This window comes from Lepidochelys kempii, chromosome 8, assembly GCF_965140265.1.
Source record: "Lepidochelys kempii isolate rLepKem1 chromosome 8, rLepKem1.hap2, whole genome shotgun sequence".
Lineage (NCBI taxonomy): Eukaryota > Metazoa > Chordata > Testudines > Cheloniidae > Lepidochelys > Lepidochelys kempii.
Genome location: NC_133263.1, coordinates 53936207 through 53954575, shown reverse-complemented (window position 1 = coordinate 53954575; position 18369 = coordinate 53936207). Strand labels below are relative to the sequence as shown.

General features: G+C 46.6%; 1 protein-coding gene across 1 annotated transcript in view; it reads right to left on the bottom strand.

Annotated features, from left to right (window-relative positions):
* The window catches only part of CACNA1E (calcium voltage-gated channel subunit alpha1 E), a 421822-nt gene that overhangs the window by 34027 nt on the left and 369426 nt on the right, over positions 1-18369 (bottom strand). Inside the window, exons 30-41 of the mRNA XM_073356587.1 lie at positions 18240-18336; positions 16332-16492; positions 15234-15371; positions 14254-14455; positions 11906-12070; positions 10758-10868; positions 8783-8866; positions 8522-8647; positions 7741-7806; positions 4468-4559; positions 3655-3820; positions 1593-1720 (exon numbers count right to left, since the gene is read on the bottom strand). Coding sequence (XP_073212688.1) covers positions 1593-1720; positions 3655-3820; positions 4468-4559; positions 7741-7806; positions 8522-8647; positions 8783-8866; positions 10758-10868; positions 11906-12070; positions 14254-14455; positions 15234-15371; positions 16332-16492; positions 18240-18336 — 1536 coding nt within the window. The remainder of the gene's footprint in view (positions 1-1592; positions 1721-3654; positions 3821-4467; positions 4560-7740; positions 7807-8521; positions 8648-8782; positions 8867-10757; positions 10869-11905; positions 12071-14253; positions 14456-15233; positions 15372-16331; positions 16493-18239; positions 18337-18369) is intronic.

Here is an 18369-nt window from a genome sequence, read left to right as displayed (position 1 = left end):
TTCTGAGGAGAGAATGAGCCTGCTTTGCGCTGCTTGGACCTCCCGAGTGTACATGACCATAGCTTCTCTGCTCTACGGCACCACGCACTGAAGTCTCAGAACTGTATGATGCATGTGCATCTGATAAGAGGACAGCCCTGCCTACTCCAGCCTTGGGGATGCTTTCACAGCGTGGGATGCTGCTGATGAGAAGCAGTCCTGGGGAGATGGCATCCACTCACTTGAGTCAGGTTGGAAAAGGTGCTGAAGTGGATCACGCTAAGGACAGGTACTGTTAGGAACAATCACTGCCTGGGTTAGCTCTCAGGAAGCAAAAAATCAGGTTGCAAAGGCGTGAGGGTAGATTGATTCCAAATGGTGAGATTCCAAGTGGAGCAGGGCTCCGGAGCTGACATCATCTCGTGCCTGAAGCCGATGCAGCACCGAGTGTATGTGGTTTCAGAGAGGCTGCCCAAAGTGCTGACCCAACACCGACAGGAGATGGAGCCCTGCGGCACTCGCAGTGCCAGTGAAGATCTGCACCCAGAGGGGGCACTCACAGTATTCCTAATGCCAATAAGGGCTGATGCTGTGACCAACAGCCCGGATGCACTCCCAGTGCTGCTGAGGGTTAGACCTCAGTAAGCTGCCCCAGAAACACTCCCAGTGACCTCAGGCATGCAAGCTGACAGCAGCCTTCCTGGAGCACTACTGGGGGTTGTGTCTGGAGCAGTCACCCTAAAGCACTTTCGGCTCCACCCCAATGGCCATGTGAGAGACCACCCTGATGCAATGCTTCTTCTCCAGTGTGGCAGGGCTAGATTGACTTGCTCTCCCAAGTGGGAGCTCTCTTTTCAGAGGGATCCTGGAGCAGCTGCCTGAGGAATCATTAGAGGATTCAAAAGCCTTCTCTTGTCTCAACAAGGATGAAGTGCATTGGCTGTATTAAATCTAGCCCTGTCCTCAGGCTCATCCCCATCCAAAGCATCTCAACCCTTTCTCAGTGTCTGAATATGGTCCTGAGCAGCTAAATTAGCAGGAGCCCAGCTACCTTCGCAGTCTCTCTGCTGGGCTCACGCATTGATTTAAATGGCGATTTTGCACACTCCGGTGTACAAAGTATTTGGGGGCTGGAGGAGGGACAGCTGCTTGCAGAGTGTCTTGAGGGTGTGGGAATCTGATTGGCAGGAGGAAAATGGGAAAGGAGGAAGATCCAGAGCCAACAGTTGGAAGGTGGCGGTGTGCGGAGGTAGCTGGGGACTACCATAGGAGCTACAGAGAGGGATGCAGCAGGAACATCCAAAGGTTTGGATAAACACTGTTCGTATTATGCTTATCTGAAAAGAACCAGCCAAAACCTTTGGACTTTAGCCCATCGCTAGTTATCAAAGGAGCAGGATGCCTGGGGGCTATAAGGCGGCCCACGAGCAGGATGGTGGCTCCGTGCCATTGGACCTCCTGGAAGCCAGCCAGTATTTTCCTCTCACAGCTGCGTGTTCCAGCAGCTCTGATTCCCTTCCCTTCCCTGACTGTCCCAGGTATTACAGCCAAATGGATTCCCAAAAATGGGGCTTCGAGAGGCCAGGGAAAGGAGGAGGAAGTTGGCTACATACCACGCAGCTCTGTCATATTCCGCCCAGATCCGGACAAACTCATCTAAGTGATGAGGCCCCAGGATGGAGGAATCCCGAGTCAGGTATTCAAAATTGTCCATGATGACAGCCACAAACAGATTGAGCATCTAAGTGAAAAGGAAAGAGACAGAGAGAAAGGGATGGAGAGATAGAGACAGAGCATAAAAGAGGGAGGGAAGATGGGAGAGTAATATATGGAAGAAGACAGAAGAAAAAGGAATCTGTAAATAAAGAGCATGGCAGTTTTGTGGCAGTTCCCCCATACACAGAACTCCTAAGTGCATGCGTGGAGCAGCTACAGAATCAGATGCTTAATTGTCACACAGCCCAGTAGTAATATTTTCAAACACAGCATCCGACTAGGTGCATAGTGTATCACAATGGAAATAGCCTCCCTTTGGTGTGTCAGTTACACCAGGCAGAGGACTCCTCCCTGACACAGTACGTGTCAACCTGCGTCCATTACGCTTGGGAGCTGTGGATTGTACTGGTCTGAATGTCCCCTAAACACCAGCATTTAACCTTCTGGCAGCCGAGAGCATGAGTAAGGAACCACACCACACTGGGCAAGAGGCAAGCAGGCAGAAAGGGTTAGTACATCAGCATGACTCTCCTGGGCTGTGTCTAGCTAACCAGTGAGAATCTGAACAGCACCTGGGCTCTCCTCACAACAGTGACTTGGCTGAGTCAGGGATCAAAGAGCACAGAAGCGAGGAGATCTAGCTAATGCCTTCCGACAGTGCTTTCCGAACCCCACAGCGTTCTTTAGCTGAGGGGTACACGGTGGAGGCAATGACCTTTTACCACCAGGATACTACACCATTACATTTGGATCACCGCATTTCATGCCCAGGGCTCTACCTTTTATTACTTCCATTCCCTTACATACAGTGTCCCCTCTTGTCTCTCTGTCTGTCCCTCTCACTCGCAGTTTCTCTATCCCACACCTTTGCCTTCCTTATGAAGGATGGGCAGAGTTAGACAGCTGACTGTAACTGAGGTTCTCCATCGCATTTCTGGCTTAGGGGCTTTGCTGTACGGGGAAATTTACCTGCATTATGTAACTGGTGCTATAGTTAAGAATACCCAGATAGAGAGTATATAGCCATATCTGGCACAACAATGGCCTTTTTTCAGTGTAGCTCATGTCGCCCTGGAGGCATAGTGGTTCCCAGCCGTGAGGACCTGGAGAGCTACTTTACCTTTGAATGGAATCCCAGGAAGCCACTGTGAACTGAGACCAGACAGTGTAAGTGGAGCTCTGATACATGGACTGATACCACCTGCTTTGATCAGCTACATGTAGGGATGCCAAGAGCCACAGGCTGAGTGTCAACTGATTCAGTGCAAGCGCGAATGGTGCCTTTCCCATGCACCCTCCTGACTGCACCCCCTTTTTCACAAAACAATTGAGTTCACTTCCCGCTCCATGAGTAGGCTCAAATGTCTGTGCGCGCGTGCACACGCTGGTGGGGGGACAACTGTAACTCCCCCCAGATTCCTGCCCCAGAGAGCATACATTCTCTTTTGCAACCACAACTTCCTTGTTCAATGGTAAAATAGGGACAGAAGGCAGATACAGATCACACACATCGACTTGACCCAGACAGCAGGTGGGCCTGCTCTCCATACGGGCAGTCACAGGGCAGATCATTTGAAATCTTAAATTAGCTGCAGGGCAAAATCTTGCTGAGTTGTATTCGTGATGAAAGGGACAGACCTCTGGGTTAGAACAGCCCCTCCTTACCACTGTCCCTGAAACCAGCTAGGCATGACTCAGAGTGATAAAACCCTTTTTTGCTGTCCCTGGGGTAAGAGTGCTAGCTTCTTTAGCAACACGGGGTCACGCCAGGGTAATGGAACCTGGAGCAGAGAGCAGAAGGCGAGATCTCTCCGAGTCTCTCTGATAGTGAATCCCACCCATTGTGGAGTAGTGGAGGGGAGGGGAGAGTAGGGTGGGGATGTCCCTCGGTTAGGAGCAGTCAGTGCTGAGTCCTCCCCAGAACTGAGAGATCAATGGAGTGGAAGGAGGCAAACTCACCAGGAAGGAGCAAAAGAAGATGAAGGAGACAAAGTATACGTAAGCCAGATCTGTGCCACAGTGCTCATTCTCATGCTGTCCGGACGTTGCCGTGGTGTCTGGCTCACAGCCTTTGCCTTCCAGGCATGACAGCATGATCTCCTGCCACGCCTCACCCGTGGCACTCCTGCATCCAGAACACACCCACCATTAAAAGCTGCTCAAAGCAGAGCCCCTCACTGCTCCACAACTTTACTACATATGAGTGAGATGCTTGGAAATTCACCACAACTCTCCCTTTGTAAATAAAATCTGCTACCTCAGAACTTATGGTCTCTGCCAATAACCAATGCCAGTGGCTTCTGAAGATGGCATAAAACCCCCATAATAAACTAAACTATACAGCACTGTATCATGGTGGGAGGCAGGTGGCTTCCTGACTCCAGCTAGTGATCATCTTATGCCCTAAAGCAAGAGGAGAAAGGACCCTTGAATTCCAACTGGCATGACTGCAGATGCTGTTCATAGACACAGCTGTTTCATTTCTATCCTGCAGCAGTAAGTTCCACACGTCAGAAATCCAATGCCTGAACGTCAGCAGCCCAAGGAGGACAGAGAGATTAACAGCTCCAAGTGTAAAGCTAAAGAGTCATTGTTGTATGTTTGGAGCTAAGGGACTTGTGATCCCCACCCGCTTTTTCTAGCTGGGGCACCCCAGCTGATCTGCTGTGGCAGACACTCCTGCAGCCAGGCAAGCCTTCAGTATTATGACTCAGGTAGGGATGAGATGGGGAAAACTGATATGTTTAGTAATGATTAAAAATGCACATGTACCTAAAAAGGAGCATAAGGGAGGCCAGGAAGCTGCGGAAGTTGTTGTGACGGTTAATGTGGCTTTCTTCATCTAATTTGATATTCCCAAAAACCTAAGGGCAAAAAGGAAAGAAAACTCAACACACAAGAACTGCCAAGCCAGGAAGTGCACCGACCTGCGCAGCCAGTCACTGGCATCGGTTACCTTCCCTCCCACCTGCCCGTGGAGCAGACAGCCGGTCTGATCTCAGCAAGGATTACACATCACAAAGGCTGCTCCTTCTGCTGGAGTGCACCCTTCAGGTCAGAGAGCAGTTACACTGGCTATCACCAGGGGAGGGACTGCACTAACACAGACAGACACACATATGTGGGGATGGTGAGGAATCCATCTGGCCAGCAGCTGTCTCCTTCAGAAGAGCAGATCAGGAAAGCCGTCAAATGCTTTTCATACTATGCTATCAAGAGGTTCTCTTTGTAAAAGGGTAGTAACGCCTTGGGTTAAATTCTCCCATCTTTCAAAGCATGTTGGTGCAACTCCATGAAGCCAACCCGTCAGTAATAAATGACGGGAGAATCCGGCTTATTGAATATACAGTACAGACCCGTTTACGCGCAGATGTCGGGAGTCAAGCCGTCACGATCGCGTGTTGACGGACCATGGGTTAAGAGAGCCATGCTGGAAAAAATGTCTATGATTCACTTAGAAAAAAACACGGTTATTTTCTGCTCTTTCTGGCTCGCATTTTTTTTCTTTCTTATGAAGTCTGTCATCCGCCGCAGATGAAACGCATTCGCGACCGATTCATCGGCTGATCGGCTTTCTCCAGAAACCGATACCTGCGCTATGCCGTGACGCTTTTTAAAACGACCTATAAACCCCTTGCTGGCTTGGAATGATTCATCCCCCGTTAAATTTCCAAATTTTGCCGCTTGGGCTTGAAGAATTGGCCCACTGAGCGGCGTTCCTTTCAGCCTTTCCTGAGCAAACCCCGTGCGCATGGCTTTGCCCGCTGTGGGCTTGGCTGACTAGCGCACAGGTTTTCGCTTAAGCCCTGCGGCAGAATCGATATTTTGTACAAAGCCGTTCAGTTTAGATTCATTTTTAGCCAGCCTCGGAGATCAGATTTGGCAAGCCCCATATCTTTTGGGGCTTTGGCCTGGGTTTCTCCGCTATTTACTCGATCTATTGCAGCTAGCTTTTCTTCTGCAGTGTAGGAACGCCGACGCTTGCCCTCTGCCATTATATTAGGCCTATGGTTAACATTTTCTAATGTAGTATATATATATTACTATATAGCTACTATATATTATATCTCTCTCTTGTGTGACAGTGACTAAGCGTGCGTGATACGTCTTTACCAATATCAGTAAAGACTTACAATACGTTTCCGCTCCACACTTCCTGTTGATTTCTATGTCAGTGAGTTAGTGAGCAAATCTGTAGCACTATATAGCAAGTTCCTGTACTACGTGTTAACGAGTCTCGCGTGTTAAATAGGCAGCACTGGGAGGCATGGTGCTACAGCGCGTTAAGCGGATTTGTGCATAAACAGGTCTGTACTGTATGTGCAGACATTTCTGGTACACCTCAATACATGAAAGACTGTGAAGCGCTCAGATATTATGTCAATTGGGGCTGCATAAGTATCAAAGACAAAAGAAATCTAGATATGATGGTTGCTGCATCTTGTGTGTGTTTCAGTGAGCTTTGAGTACATGCATCTTGAGAAAGAGGCACGGTCTGAACACAGAACTGGAGCCAGCTAAATTCTAAATCTGACTCTGACAGTGACACTTAACTCATGCCTCAGTTTCCCATCTGTACGATGGGGATAATAGTAGTGACCTACAATCCTGAGGTGTGGTAGGGCTGAATAAGTTTGTGTCTGGAAAGTACTTTGAAGAGGAAAAGTATTTTGTTAGTATCATTACGTATCTATTCTACTTTCAGCATACCTAAAAATACACTAACTGCTGACTATTTTTCCCACAAAGGGTTTTGGAACGTGTAATTGTAGAATATTTTCTGCCTCCAGCTATTTTGCTCAAACACCGCCCACTCAGCACTGCTTGGGGAATTTGTTCACAAAGGTGTTAAAACAAATCAAATACTATCGCACCACAAGGGGGATTAAATCTGATGGCACTTGTGAGGGGCTGAGAAAGCCTGGATGGGGGGGTGGGGAGGCAGGGGAAAGCGGCCAAAAATAGACCAATAGAGCACAGTCAGTCAAATTTTTTTGGGGAAACCCACTAAACAACTAAATTTCCTCTCAAACAAAGGAAACCAGATTCTCTATCCAGAGCAGGTGGCAATGACAGCCCTAGCAATGACCTCCCCTTCCCCCGCTAGCCAAAGCGCTTCCCAGCTGTGAACATCAGGCAGTTTTACTTGTCACGATGCCTCAATCACCGTGGAACAAAGCCCTGAGTATTAACAGCCAAAGCTGCCTTCCCAGACATCAAGTGTGGGTCTTGGACAGCCTTCAAACCACAAGATCAATCCTGCAAACCACATAAGCATCTGCTTAACTTTAAACGCACGAACAACCCCATTGACTACAGTGGGGCTACTCCTGTGCTTATGAGCTTTGCTGGACTGCGGCCTAAAAGCCTGTGTTCTGCAAAGCGCTGAGTACCCTCAATTCCCACTGACTTCAACTGAAGGATCAGGTCCTAGCCCTGGTTTCTGCAACACGAGGCCTTCCCAAACCCATACAAGGATGTTGGGCAACAGAGATTAGCGAGAGGAACCAAATCACCAAAGGCTCTCGCAAGGACCCTGTCAGACACGATGTTAGTTGTGAACCGGATTCGGCAGGTTGGGGCCAGACATTGGTGGGTCCTGAGTCATTTCTAAGGTTTTAGGAACTAAAGAGTTCTGCTTGGAAAGAAAGAGGTAAACTGAGCTGTCCATGTGGATTGCCCACTTGAGCATAATATGAGAGATCTCTGATGATGTAATCAACAGGAAGGGTTCCATCCATGTGAACTACACCACTGGAGTCACGGTGACATACTCCCTGGAGAAGGCAGTCTGGAGATGTACAACTCAGAGGATTCTGGGGGACACACACTGCAACCTGTGGGTGTATTAAACACTATAGCTCCTACTGCGCAAGCCTTCAAACCTCTTCAGCACCTGACCTGGTCAACAGACTCCAACACAATAAGCAGATGCTAGACTGGATAATACTAAAGTGGGTGACAGAGTGGACCACTCTTTACTCTGTCTGCCCCAGGAGAAGAAGCCTTGTAGGAGGATACGCACACCTGGACGCCTTTGCTTACCTGCATCCCAATGATTGCATATATGAAGAAAAGCATAGCGATCAAGAGACAGACATATGGGAGGGCCTGAAAGGGAAATACACAATAGTCTGGTTTACTACAGTAGAGGCTTCAGAATATTAGTAAAATGCAATAGCTTGTGACCTGTGCTAACCCTGCTATTGCCTATTGCAATTAGTTGCAAAGAACCAATCAGAATCACACTCCTTGCTGGAGTGGTGCAACATCTTCCTGACTGTTGAATTCCAAAACAAATAGAGGGACTAGAAATTAAAATGCCACATAATTGTGGTTTACAAAATACAGACAAAGAATTTAGCCTATGCAAAAGTATAACACCCAACAGCGCTACTGTCAAACAGCTGGCAAAGCATGCTGCGTACTGCTATGCAAATGAGCACATTCAAAAAGACCTCCAAGGACCCTCTGGAATGGTGCAGTCCCCTCCCCTCCATTTTTTGCAAGGAAGGTTTTACTGTTTCTCCCTCCTGCATTTAGAATTAGAGGTGGGTTAATTTTATAAAGTTCAGAGGGTTGGTTCATATAAACTCTCCACACTTTGGATGCTGATCCAAAATTTTCTGGTTCTTCCTGAACTCCAACAGCTCATAAGATCATAAGAATAATAGTTAGTCCTGCCAAGAGTGCAGGGGACTGGAGTAGATGGCCTCTCGAGGTCCCTCTCAGTCTTACAGTTCTATGATTCTAAGAATGACCCAAGTTGAGTAACTGTTCCACCACCACACTTGCCCCCGACAGGGGACACTGATGTGTCCTTTACCTTGAAGGACTGCACAAAGGTCCACAACAGGATACGGATGGTGTAGCCCTGGCGGAGTAGTTTGATGAGGCGAGCTGCCCGGAACAGCTTCAAGAAGCTCATGTTGAAGCTGCTGGTGTTCACCAGCTGTGAGAAGATCAAACAATCAGAAGAAGGCAAAAATCACTACATCTATCTACACCCCCAAGGAGAGGCAAGGAGCAAGGCACCCCCCTCCAGCCTTCCATCGCTGGCACAAATGTCCAAGGTCAGAATATTCACCTTGGTGTCTGTCAAGATGATTTCTGTGATGCTGCCAATCACAGTGATGAAGTCAAAGATGTTCCAGGTGTCCCGGAAATAATTCTGCAAAGAGATCAAAAACATGTGGATGGGGAGCACAATGATGTCAGATTCAGGCAACGCTGAAACACATGCCAAGTCTTCACACATCACCACCACCACCACAGATATTGTCTTCTTTCTGTGAAACCAGCCTCTGGAATACTGTCTTGTGTCTGAGGGGGTTGTAGCCCAGAACATATCTATGGTGAGGCAGATTTTCTATAAGGTAACTCTTGCACTGAATAGGCCAAACTGCTAAAAGAACATACAGAATTCTCTTGCATTGTCAAAAGGGGAATATAAGAACAGAGAAACTACTGCAGTCCTTCCTGAAGGCACAATCACAAGTGGGTGAGCCCAGAGACACAGTTGTCTATTTAAACTATGCAGCGGAGTATCTATCTATGAATATTTAATACAGTCAGGTGCCTAAATGGCTATCTACAACTTCTGAAGTCAATGGAAGTTTCGCCTGAATAAGAATTTCAGGAACCAGCCTACCAATAACACTTTGCCTTTACATAGCACCTTCCATTTGAGGAAATCAAAGTGCTTTTAAAAGGTGTGTAAGTATCATTGTTCCCATCTGATAGATAGAGAAAGTGAGACAGAGAGAGAGAGAGAGCCCAGGAAGTCAGACATGCAGCCGGAAACAGAATCCAGGTCTTTTGATTCCCAGTCCTTTGCTCTAAACACTAGACCATGCTGCCTCCCAGAGAGATAGATCTATGATTCAGAAAAGGGTTGCTGGTGTGCTGTGCACCCCAAGCACACATGCTGCTGGGATAGAGGAGGGCTCTTTGCCCTCACAAAACTGTCCATTGACTGGCTCAATATTCTGTCTCCATGTCACGGAGGGCTGTACACGGAGGTTGGTTATTCACTATTAATTATTATTTATCAAGTGCAATAGGTGTACATGGCCCCTCGTCAGCTTGCAACAAAAAAGTCACTGCCCCTTGCATCTTGCAATCTGACAGTAATAGTTTAATGTAAGTGTGCCATATGCTGGACTGCCATAGTGGAGAGCAACAGATGTCATCCAGCAGGACAGGTGAGAAACAAAAGGAAAAAGAAATAAAGAAAAAACAGAATCAGCTTTTCCTAAGGGTAGCTGAAGACAAGAAAAAGTGTTATGTTCACAAACAACAGATTCCTTGGGCTGAAAAATGAGATAATTAGTGAGGAGTGGCTGAGACTCAAGGGAATGATAATTAAATATGAAGCCTTTCACCACTATATTACCAGTTCCAATCTGGTATAAACCATTATCAATGAATGGGTATTTCATGGCCTGGTTGAAAGGAATTAGTGTACTCAATCCAGTTCCTAGTGCTCAGGCGTCAATGTAATATCAGCTGCCAACACAACTGGTAATAAACTGGCACCCTGGTTAGCAGCATCAGCAAAAAGGACAAAGGCTGAATAGGTCTAGACACTGAATTGCCCAGGTGGGGAGGGGTGACAATCTGAAAGCTGTCACCAGCAGTAAATTCACACCAAATATAAAAGTCCATTAAAAGTAACGTCGCCATTTGGGTTCAGCAGTGGGGGTGACACTCAGTTGCTCAGATTAAATGAAAACCCCAGATATTTCACTCTAAAATATTGACTCAGGAATCTGGAAAGCTCCAGATGTTGGGCTAGGAATCTGGAAAGCTCTGGACTGACCAAGAAAGCAGGTAGACATCCAGTGTCATGGTGCTTAACAAGACTCCAACACCCAGAATAAGTACAGCTCTCAAGAAGATGCCAGAACTAAATACCAGTTACATCCCAGGAAGCTACATCCCATTACTAATGCCAAAAGAAGAGAGTATTAGCTACACACTAGGAAGCCAAAGTCCACTACCACTGCCAGTTGAACTGAGTACCCAAAGCTGGTATGGAGTACTAGTACCAAATCACTTACCAGGAAGCCAAAAGCTATGATCTTCAGGACGCACTCCAATGAGAACACCATGGTAAATGCGATGTTCAGGTACTTAAGAGCCAACTCATATGTGTAGGGCGCGGAATAGTACTGCCAGAAAGAGAGAGAGTCAGAACCATCTACAGTCAGCTACCAAAATTGGGTATTACAATGAACCTTTAGTTCCATGGTAGGATTAGGCTTTGCCCAAGCCCCTGAGATTTATCCCAGGTGTTTAACTATTGACTGGCTAGTGACAAGCCCCCCACCCTTTTTTTTAAACCAGCTACATATCCAGTAATCCTCATTCTGCCCTTCCGCTTTGTTTCTGCTAAGGGAAGAGGATGGAGCTGACGGGAAGAAGGGTCTCCCAGGGGGCAACCACTGCTACGTGTTTATCACAGAATCAGCCCAGATCACATTACAATCGCCAGTGCCCCACTAATTCATGAGGTCCTTCTGTTGAGGGCAATTGTTGTTGCAGCATCACTGTTTGTTACCTACACTGTTCACATCGTAAGGGTGTACTGAACTTTCAAGTGTGCGTTTGTGCTCTTGAAAGAATTTCCTACAGGCTATGGGGACACCAACAACAGAGATAGGCCATATTAAAACAGGAGAGTATTAGCCATCCTCCTCAAGATTTGAGGAGATGGAAGTTGGCACTTCAATGTAGAACATGCAAGTGTCTGCACAAGGAAGACAAAAAAAAATCCTTGGGTGGAAGAACCTCATTTGGGCAAGCAAATCATTTAGTCAGATTCCTAACGTGTGTGTGAAAAATGCAGGTGCCATTTCAGAGGCTGGGGTGAAGTCCCTTTGAAAATCTGTCCTTGTGTGTCTTCGGGATTAATTGCCTTCCACATTTCACAGCAAGGACTGTGCTCAATGGATTGAGTGCAAACTGGAAATATTTGCTTCAGTAATAAAGACACCAGTGTAAGAGCCAAGGCTGTGACCACATCAGCTTCCCTAGTCAACTATACTAACAGACATGATATGATATGGGACCTGGGTGCCAAGACCCCAGCATCTTCTTAAAACAAAAAACATACTTTCTAAATCCCTCCCTGGCTGTTTCACCTCCTCTCCAATTCCCTACACAGAGGCATGTCATCCTGGGTCTCTGGTCTACCCGGTCAGCTCACCTTCATCATCAGCACCACGGTATTCAGCGCTATCATGGCCATGATGGTGTACTCAAAGGATGGGGAGACCACAAAGTGCCAGACGCGGTACTGGAAGGTGTGTCGGTTTTGAGGCATGTAGCGTGTGAGAGGTTTGGCACTAATGGCAAAGTCAATGCACGCCCTCTGGAACAAAACAAAGTCTGTCAGCTTGCACTCAGCTTCTCATCTTTCCTCCCACTACCCATGATGTCCTGTTACTAGTTCTCTGCTACAGGCGAATGGACGAGAGTGAATATTGTCCTCCTGAGCTGCGTGAATCCCAAGTCCCTGGGGGTTTACTGCATGTCATTACACAGAAGTGTGTTGACAGCCGGGGTAGATGAGCTGGGGAGAAATTGGGCAGAGTATCTGTTGCTATCAGAATCCTCAGGTCCTTCCTCCCCTGGAGGTAGGTGGGTTGCCCGTGGCCATGGAGGCTACTCTGATCATTATGCTGGAGATGCAGCCCTACAGAAACTCTTCCGCCATTCGGAGATCTTGGGGGATGATGAGTTCCCCAGCACCCAGCTGAGCTAATCAAGCTGAACATGGGTCAAGGATCTGTCCCAAGAAGCAGAAGGTCACTATAATCTGCAGCAAAATTTATGCCCTGTGATGTAGTGAAACAAGGCAGGATTTTCCCGTGACTGCACTGTAAGCAGTTTCTCTCCATTCACATTCAGCATAAAATAATGGCATGAGTTAATGACATTACTACTGTGGTTTAGGCTCAGCTGGAATAAACTTAGTCAATCAGAGCATGGGGACCCTGTACACTTACTGAGCTGTTACGTGACAGTTATTTTCAGAAACTGTCTCCTATACAGATCCCCGTGTCCTATACTGCCCTCCACATGCACACACTCCCTACAAACCACATGATCACACCAAAGCTGGCGGCCCCAAATACTTATTTTATCCAGCTGACAGAATGTAAAAAACTAAACTTAACTGAATTATGTCTCAAAATTGTTTCTTCGCTAGACGTTCCAGGAGAGTCAGACTAGGGTTTTTCCTGTGAACTCAGTAATAGCCATACCTTGGAATAATGAACACATGTGTCCTTCCACCTTGGCATTTCTTTAGGCCAGGATATGGTTATTGCCACATGGACAGGAAATGGCCTCAAATTATCATCTGAAAATCACCCATTATTTGGGAGCACTTAGGCAGTAACAGCACAGGAAATCCAGGCAGTTACATGTACGCCCACACCTTGAATACTGCGGTACAGTTCTGGTTGCCTCATTTCAAAATAGATATATTAGAATTGGAAAAGGTACAGAAAAGGACCACAAAAGTGTTTAGGGGGATGGAACCGCTTCCATGTGAGGAGAGATTAAAAAGACTGGACTGTTCATCTTGGAAAAGAGAAGACTAAGGGGGGATATGATAGAGGTCTATAAAATCATGACTGGTGTGGAGAAAGTGAATAGGGAAGTGTTATTTACCCCTCCATATAACACAAGAACCAGGAGGTCACCCAATGAAATTAATAGGCAGCTGGTTTAAAATAAACAAAAGGAAGTACTTCTTCACACAATGCAGTCAATCTGTGGAACTCTTTGCCCAGGGATGCTGTGAAGGCCAAAAGTATAACAAGGTTCAAAAAAGAACTAGGTAAGTTCATGGAGGATAGGTCCATCAATGGCTATTAGCCAAGATGGTCAGGGATGCAACCCCATGCTCTGGCTGTCCTTAAGCCTCTGACTGCCAGATGGTGAGACTGGATGACAGGGGATGGATCACTTGATAGTTGCCCTGTTCTGTTTATTCCCTTTGAAACACCTGGCATTGGCCATTGTCGGAAGACAGGATACTGGGCTACATGGACCAATAATGCAGGATAAAATGAAGATGAGGAAAATAATTTTCCTCTTCCAGTCTAGGGCAAAGCCTCTCTGGCAAGGAAGCAGGTGGGGGAGGGAACATGGCTCCCTAGCTCTCCCATTTGAGTGCCAATAGGGGTGATTCACAGCAGCCACAGATGGGTTTCCTTTATAACAATAGTCTCCTTTTCAAATAGCTGGGAAGCCTGGTGAACTATTGTTGGCTGCACGGTCAGGACAAAAATGTAATTAGTGAGAATGACTCAGGTGTGATTAAAACATCCTATGTTCCAGAAGTAAATGCAAAGGGAAGGCAGATGTCACATAAGCTGGAGTCTAGGCTGAAGAGAACTTTACTGGATTCCATCCAGACTTTCACATCACATGCCTTAGCCCTCAGCTCCACCACTCTATGGTCTATAGCTGAAGCTGTCTGTTGCCACAGTACATGAAAAATAAATTCATCCTGCCCTCTGCTCTCCTGTTTTAATGTGTTACCTCATTCTTCTCCAGACTGCACTCCTCCATCATTTTGTCTCCTTGCTCCTGGAAAGTGATGATGATGAGAGCCACAAAGATGTTGACAAAGAAGAAAGGGAAGACCACAAAATACACCACGTAAAAAATGGACATCTCCATGCGGTTACTGCGGCTGGGCCCCCGGTCCTCCTCAGTCACATCCACTGAATGCTGCAGCACCCTGGATGTACACGGAAAAAGAAAGGCACAAAGGGTCTCACAGATGCCAATGGCTGGTCCATTCTGGATGCCTCTCCACAGTGTACTTGACTAGGAGAACATCATGTACCCAATGGTACCACCTTTAATATTCATCTCCATCTGTCCCCACTGTGCAAACTGGTTATGGTGATAAAGCAAACCTTCTACCTCACCTGCTCAGTCATGGACACATTCTGACAATTCTGGTTACCTGTTTCATGACAAGATATTCCCCTCTCCTACATTACAAGAGTCCCAGAGCTCTTCCCATTGTCTACCCTGGCTGGTGGGCTTTGCCAGAGTTAAACATACATCCCTCATAAAAAAGGGGTATCCCAGAGCACTCCCTTGTTCACACACATGGAAGGAGATTGTCCGAGTTCAGCCAACACGGTGAGTGGACTAGCCCACAGAGTTCCCCTTTGACTTATGCTGGGAGATTGACTGGTCTCAAATTCCCCTCAGGCCTACTCAGGGTAGTGGACTATCCCAGCATTCGCCTCCCAAGAAGAGAGCTGGTTCCGCCAGGCTCCTATACCCATTAACTGGTGAGAGTTCTCACATACTGATATAATTTCTTGACCTATCTCCTTCCCCCCAACTCTTCTCTCAGTGCCTTCTACCCCTTTCCCAACTGGAGAAACCCAGTTACTATCCCTACCATTTAAACAGCTCTTCAAAAGGGGAATGTGAAGTTTCTTCATGAATCCTGTGCCCACGGACACCTGCAAGCAGACAGGACCAAGCACAATACTCACTGTGGCCACCCCTCTCCAGTGGAGACAGTGAAGAGCGTAAGCAAAGCCCAAATGATGTTGTCGTAGTGAAATTCATGGCGCTTCCACTCACGACACTTCACCTCCATCTTGTTTTTCTCATGGTCCACGTAGTTGCCTCTGTAAGGTTAGGGGGGAATATCAGGACCTCTTTATACTGCCAGGACTGAAGAAGATTTAATTTTGCGGGGCAGCAGGGACACTCTTCTCCCCTTGTAAGGATGGAGAAGTCTTGATGGGGAGAGAAAATTAAGGAAATTGGAGGTGGGGAGAAACAAGATGAACAGGTTGAAGGAGACAGAGAGAAGGGGAGAGAAAAAGCAATCAAAAAGAGAAGGAAAGAAGAAACCAGACTGGGAGAAGAGTGGGGTGAAAGAGTCAGGGAAAGATTGAAAGAAAAATGAAAGAGAGAAGGAAAAAGGGAGAGCTGGTAGGTTGAGCTTGTAACAGAGAATGTGGCAGAAGGAGAGTTCAGAGCTCATGTGATTCTTCAGGCAGCTGCACCTCCAGATTCTTAGCCCATCACAGGAGTTAATGTGAACATTTTGAACAGGGCAGCAATTCAGAATCAGTTTTTTCCCCATGGAATTTTTAATTGAAAAATGTGCTAGAAAGCAGCAGTGATAGTGCAGGAGCTGCCCTTGGAGCGAAGGAAGCACAGCTCTGGCTTGAGGAGACCAGTCTGTCTTTAAGTGAGATGGGAAGCTCACTGTTCATTTAAAGACAGGCCTTCCATTACTGATCCCACAGTGGCCTTCCCCCCGGAATGGCAGGGACCATGCTCTGAAACGCAGCAACATTTCACTTAAAGGATGAGAAAGGAATTCAGCCCTCACCGAGTCCAGACATCTGTACTAGTCCTTTAAACAATGCTTTGTGGCTTTGATTCCCTGGGAAATGAGGAGTGGCTCCAACCCATGACCAAGGACTTACTTCACACCCCAAGCATCTGAGGGGGTGAAAGACCAGAGTTTTCACTACTAGTCCTTCATGTATCTACTTCTCTCCACACCACGGGCAGGAGTGGATGTTTTCACACGGGAAGCAGACTGGATCATGCATGCTGCACAGTGTACCTACATGCAATCCTTCTCTGTGTCCTTAGAGCTGTCCGTACAGTAGAAAAATTTGCCCTTGAAGAGCTGGACAGCGATGACTGCGAAGATGAACATGAAGAGCTTGTAGACGATAAGTATGTTGAAGACATTCTTCAGGGAAGTCACTACACAGTCAAAGACAGCCTGCAGGAGAATGCAAACCCAATGGCATGATTCACCACGGAGAACCTATGTATTTTGTCAGAGGGTGGGACCAAAGCTACCTAAAAAGGACATTTGAGGAGATGTGACTCATTCCTGGTAGGAAAAGGTTGCCAGAAGCAGACACTGTCCCAGGCAGAATAGGCTATTTTATAAATGACCAGAACATCCCAAAATCACTTATGGGAAAGCATTGCCCCAATGGGCACAAAGGATATTTATACCATAAAAAGGTTCTTCACAACCATGTCTCAGGGCAGGATACAAGGCACCACAGTACAATTAGCAGTACTTAAGAACAGTTAGTGAACACTTATTTATTTAGCCTCACCTCCAACAAGAAGACAGACTGGATATCTCTAATTACAATTGAGAGACACTGTCCTGTATGGCAGGTAGGCCTGAGGAATAAAGAACTGCAGGCAGAGATCCATAACCTTACTTGCACTAGATGTTTACTCTTTCAGCATGATCATTCTTACCAGGGATTTCAGATAAAAGAACGCTGCTGTTTTGTAAAATATGCTTTTCGGAAATAACCTCGAGAAGGCTTACTCTCAACAGAGTACACTTTTTAAATAAGTCATTAATGTAAAAGCATTCAGCTGCTTTCAGTATACTATCAGCCTTGGGTTTTTTAAAACTCAAGTTTCCATGTATGTGTCCTGTGACCAACCCAGGGTGTGAAAACTCCAGTGCAGTTGGGCTTGTCTTTTTGTTCTCTGTTTGTGCAGCACCTAGCACAGCAGGGTCCTAGTCCATGACTGTACTAGACACTACGGTCATACAAAGTAGTAATAATTGCCAGAGCAAATGAACCCTTTGGACCTCTGCCGGCCTACCTGTGCTGGCAAATCAGATAGGTAGACCTCTGTGCTATCACTTGCAGCAGGTGAAGGCTGACTTTAAAAATCGGGCTCTGTGAGTTCACTCTTGCAAGGGAGTATTTTGTTTTATTTTGTCTCCGCTTCATGCAGTCTCCATTGTAGTATTCTGGACTCTATTCTGGATTCCGCCACACTAATTAAATCAGAACTGGAGGGGGTGTGAGAGATACTTCAGCCAGCCTCGTGGAAGCATCAGAACGACCAGCAATGCTGAAAAAGGAACAATTCTCAGTGCAAAAGGAGCCCAAGCGGCCTTGGTGGGATCTAAAGACAGACCTTTAAATCAAGAGCTGAGTTTTTCCAAAGTTGGTTGGTGGAGGGATCCAGGTCTGGAGGTTCGATCAGCCTACCAGTGTCAGCATCCAGGATCTGGGGGTTCGTGTTGAGGCTATTTTTCATTGCAGTGGCAGGTTAAATGATTCCTGTATATTGTGGGTGCTGAAACAAGGTTCTCCAGTCCCACATCAAACGGGCATTTAAGAATCCACACCTGCTTTACATGACTGAGTATCCATATATGAAACTTAAGCCGTCTATTATTAGTAAGGTGCCACAACTGAAGACTGAGTTTGTAGGAGACCTGTAAATCAACCTGTACGGTTTGTTGATTTCTTTGAGGTTTGGGAATGAAAGGCAATTGATATAAAGTGCAAGCACTACTCTATCTATTTCTAACCGGGAATTGGTCCTCATTCTGTCGGCTGGAATTCAAATACAATGAGAGAGGAAAGAGGAAGGATCTCTCTTCTACATTGGGGGACACTCTCTGATTATTACCTCACCAAGATTCTGTCTGAACCTGGCGATAAACAGAACCGAGGACAGAGAATTTTAAGCATTACCTTGAGTTTGGGCAATCGCTTGATGGTCTTCAGAGGCCTCAAGACCCGAAGCACACGCAGAGACTTAATGGTTTTGATATCCCGGCCTTTGTTGGTCCTACAGAGTTGGAAGGAGGCACACACACCCAAA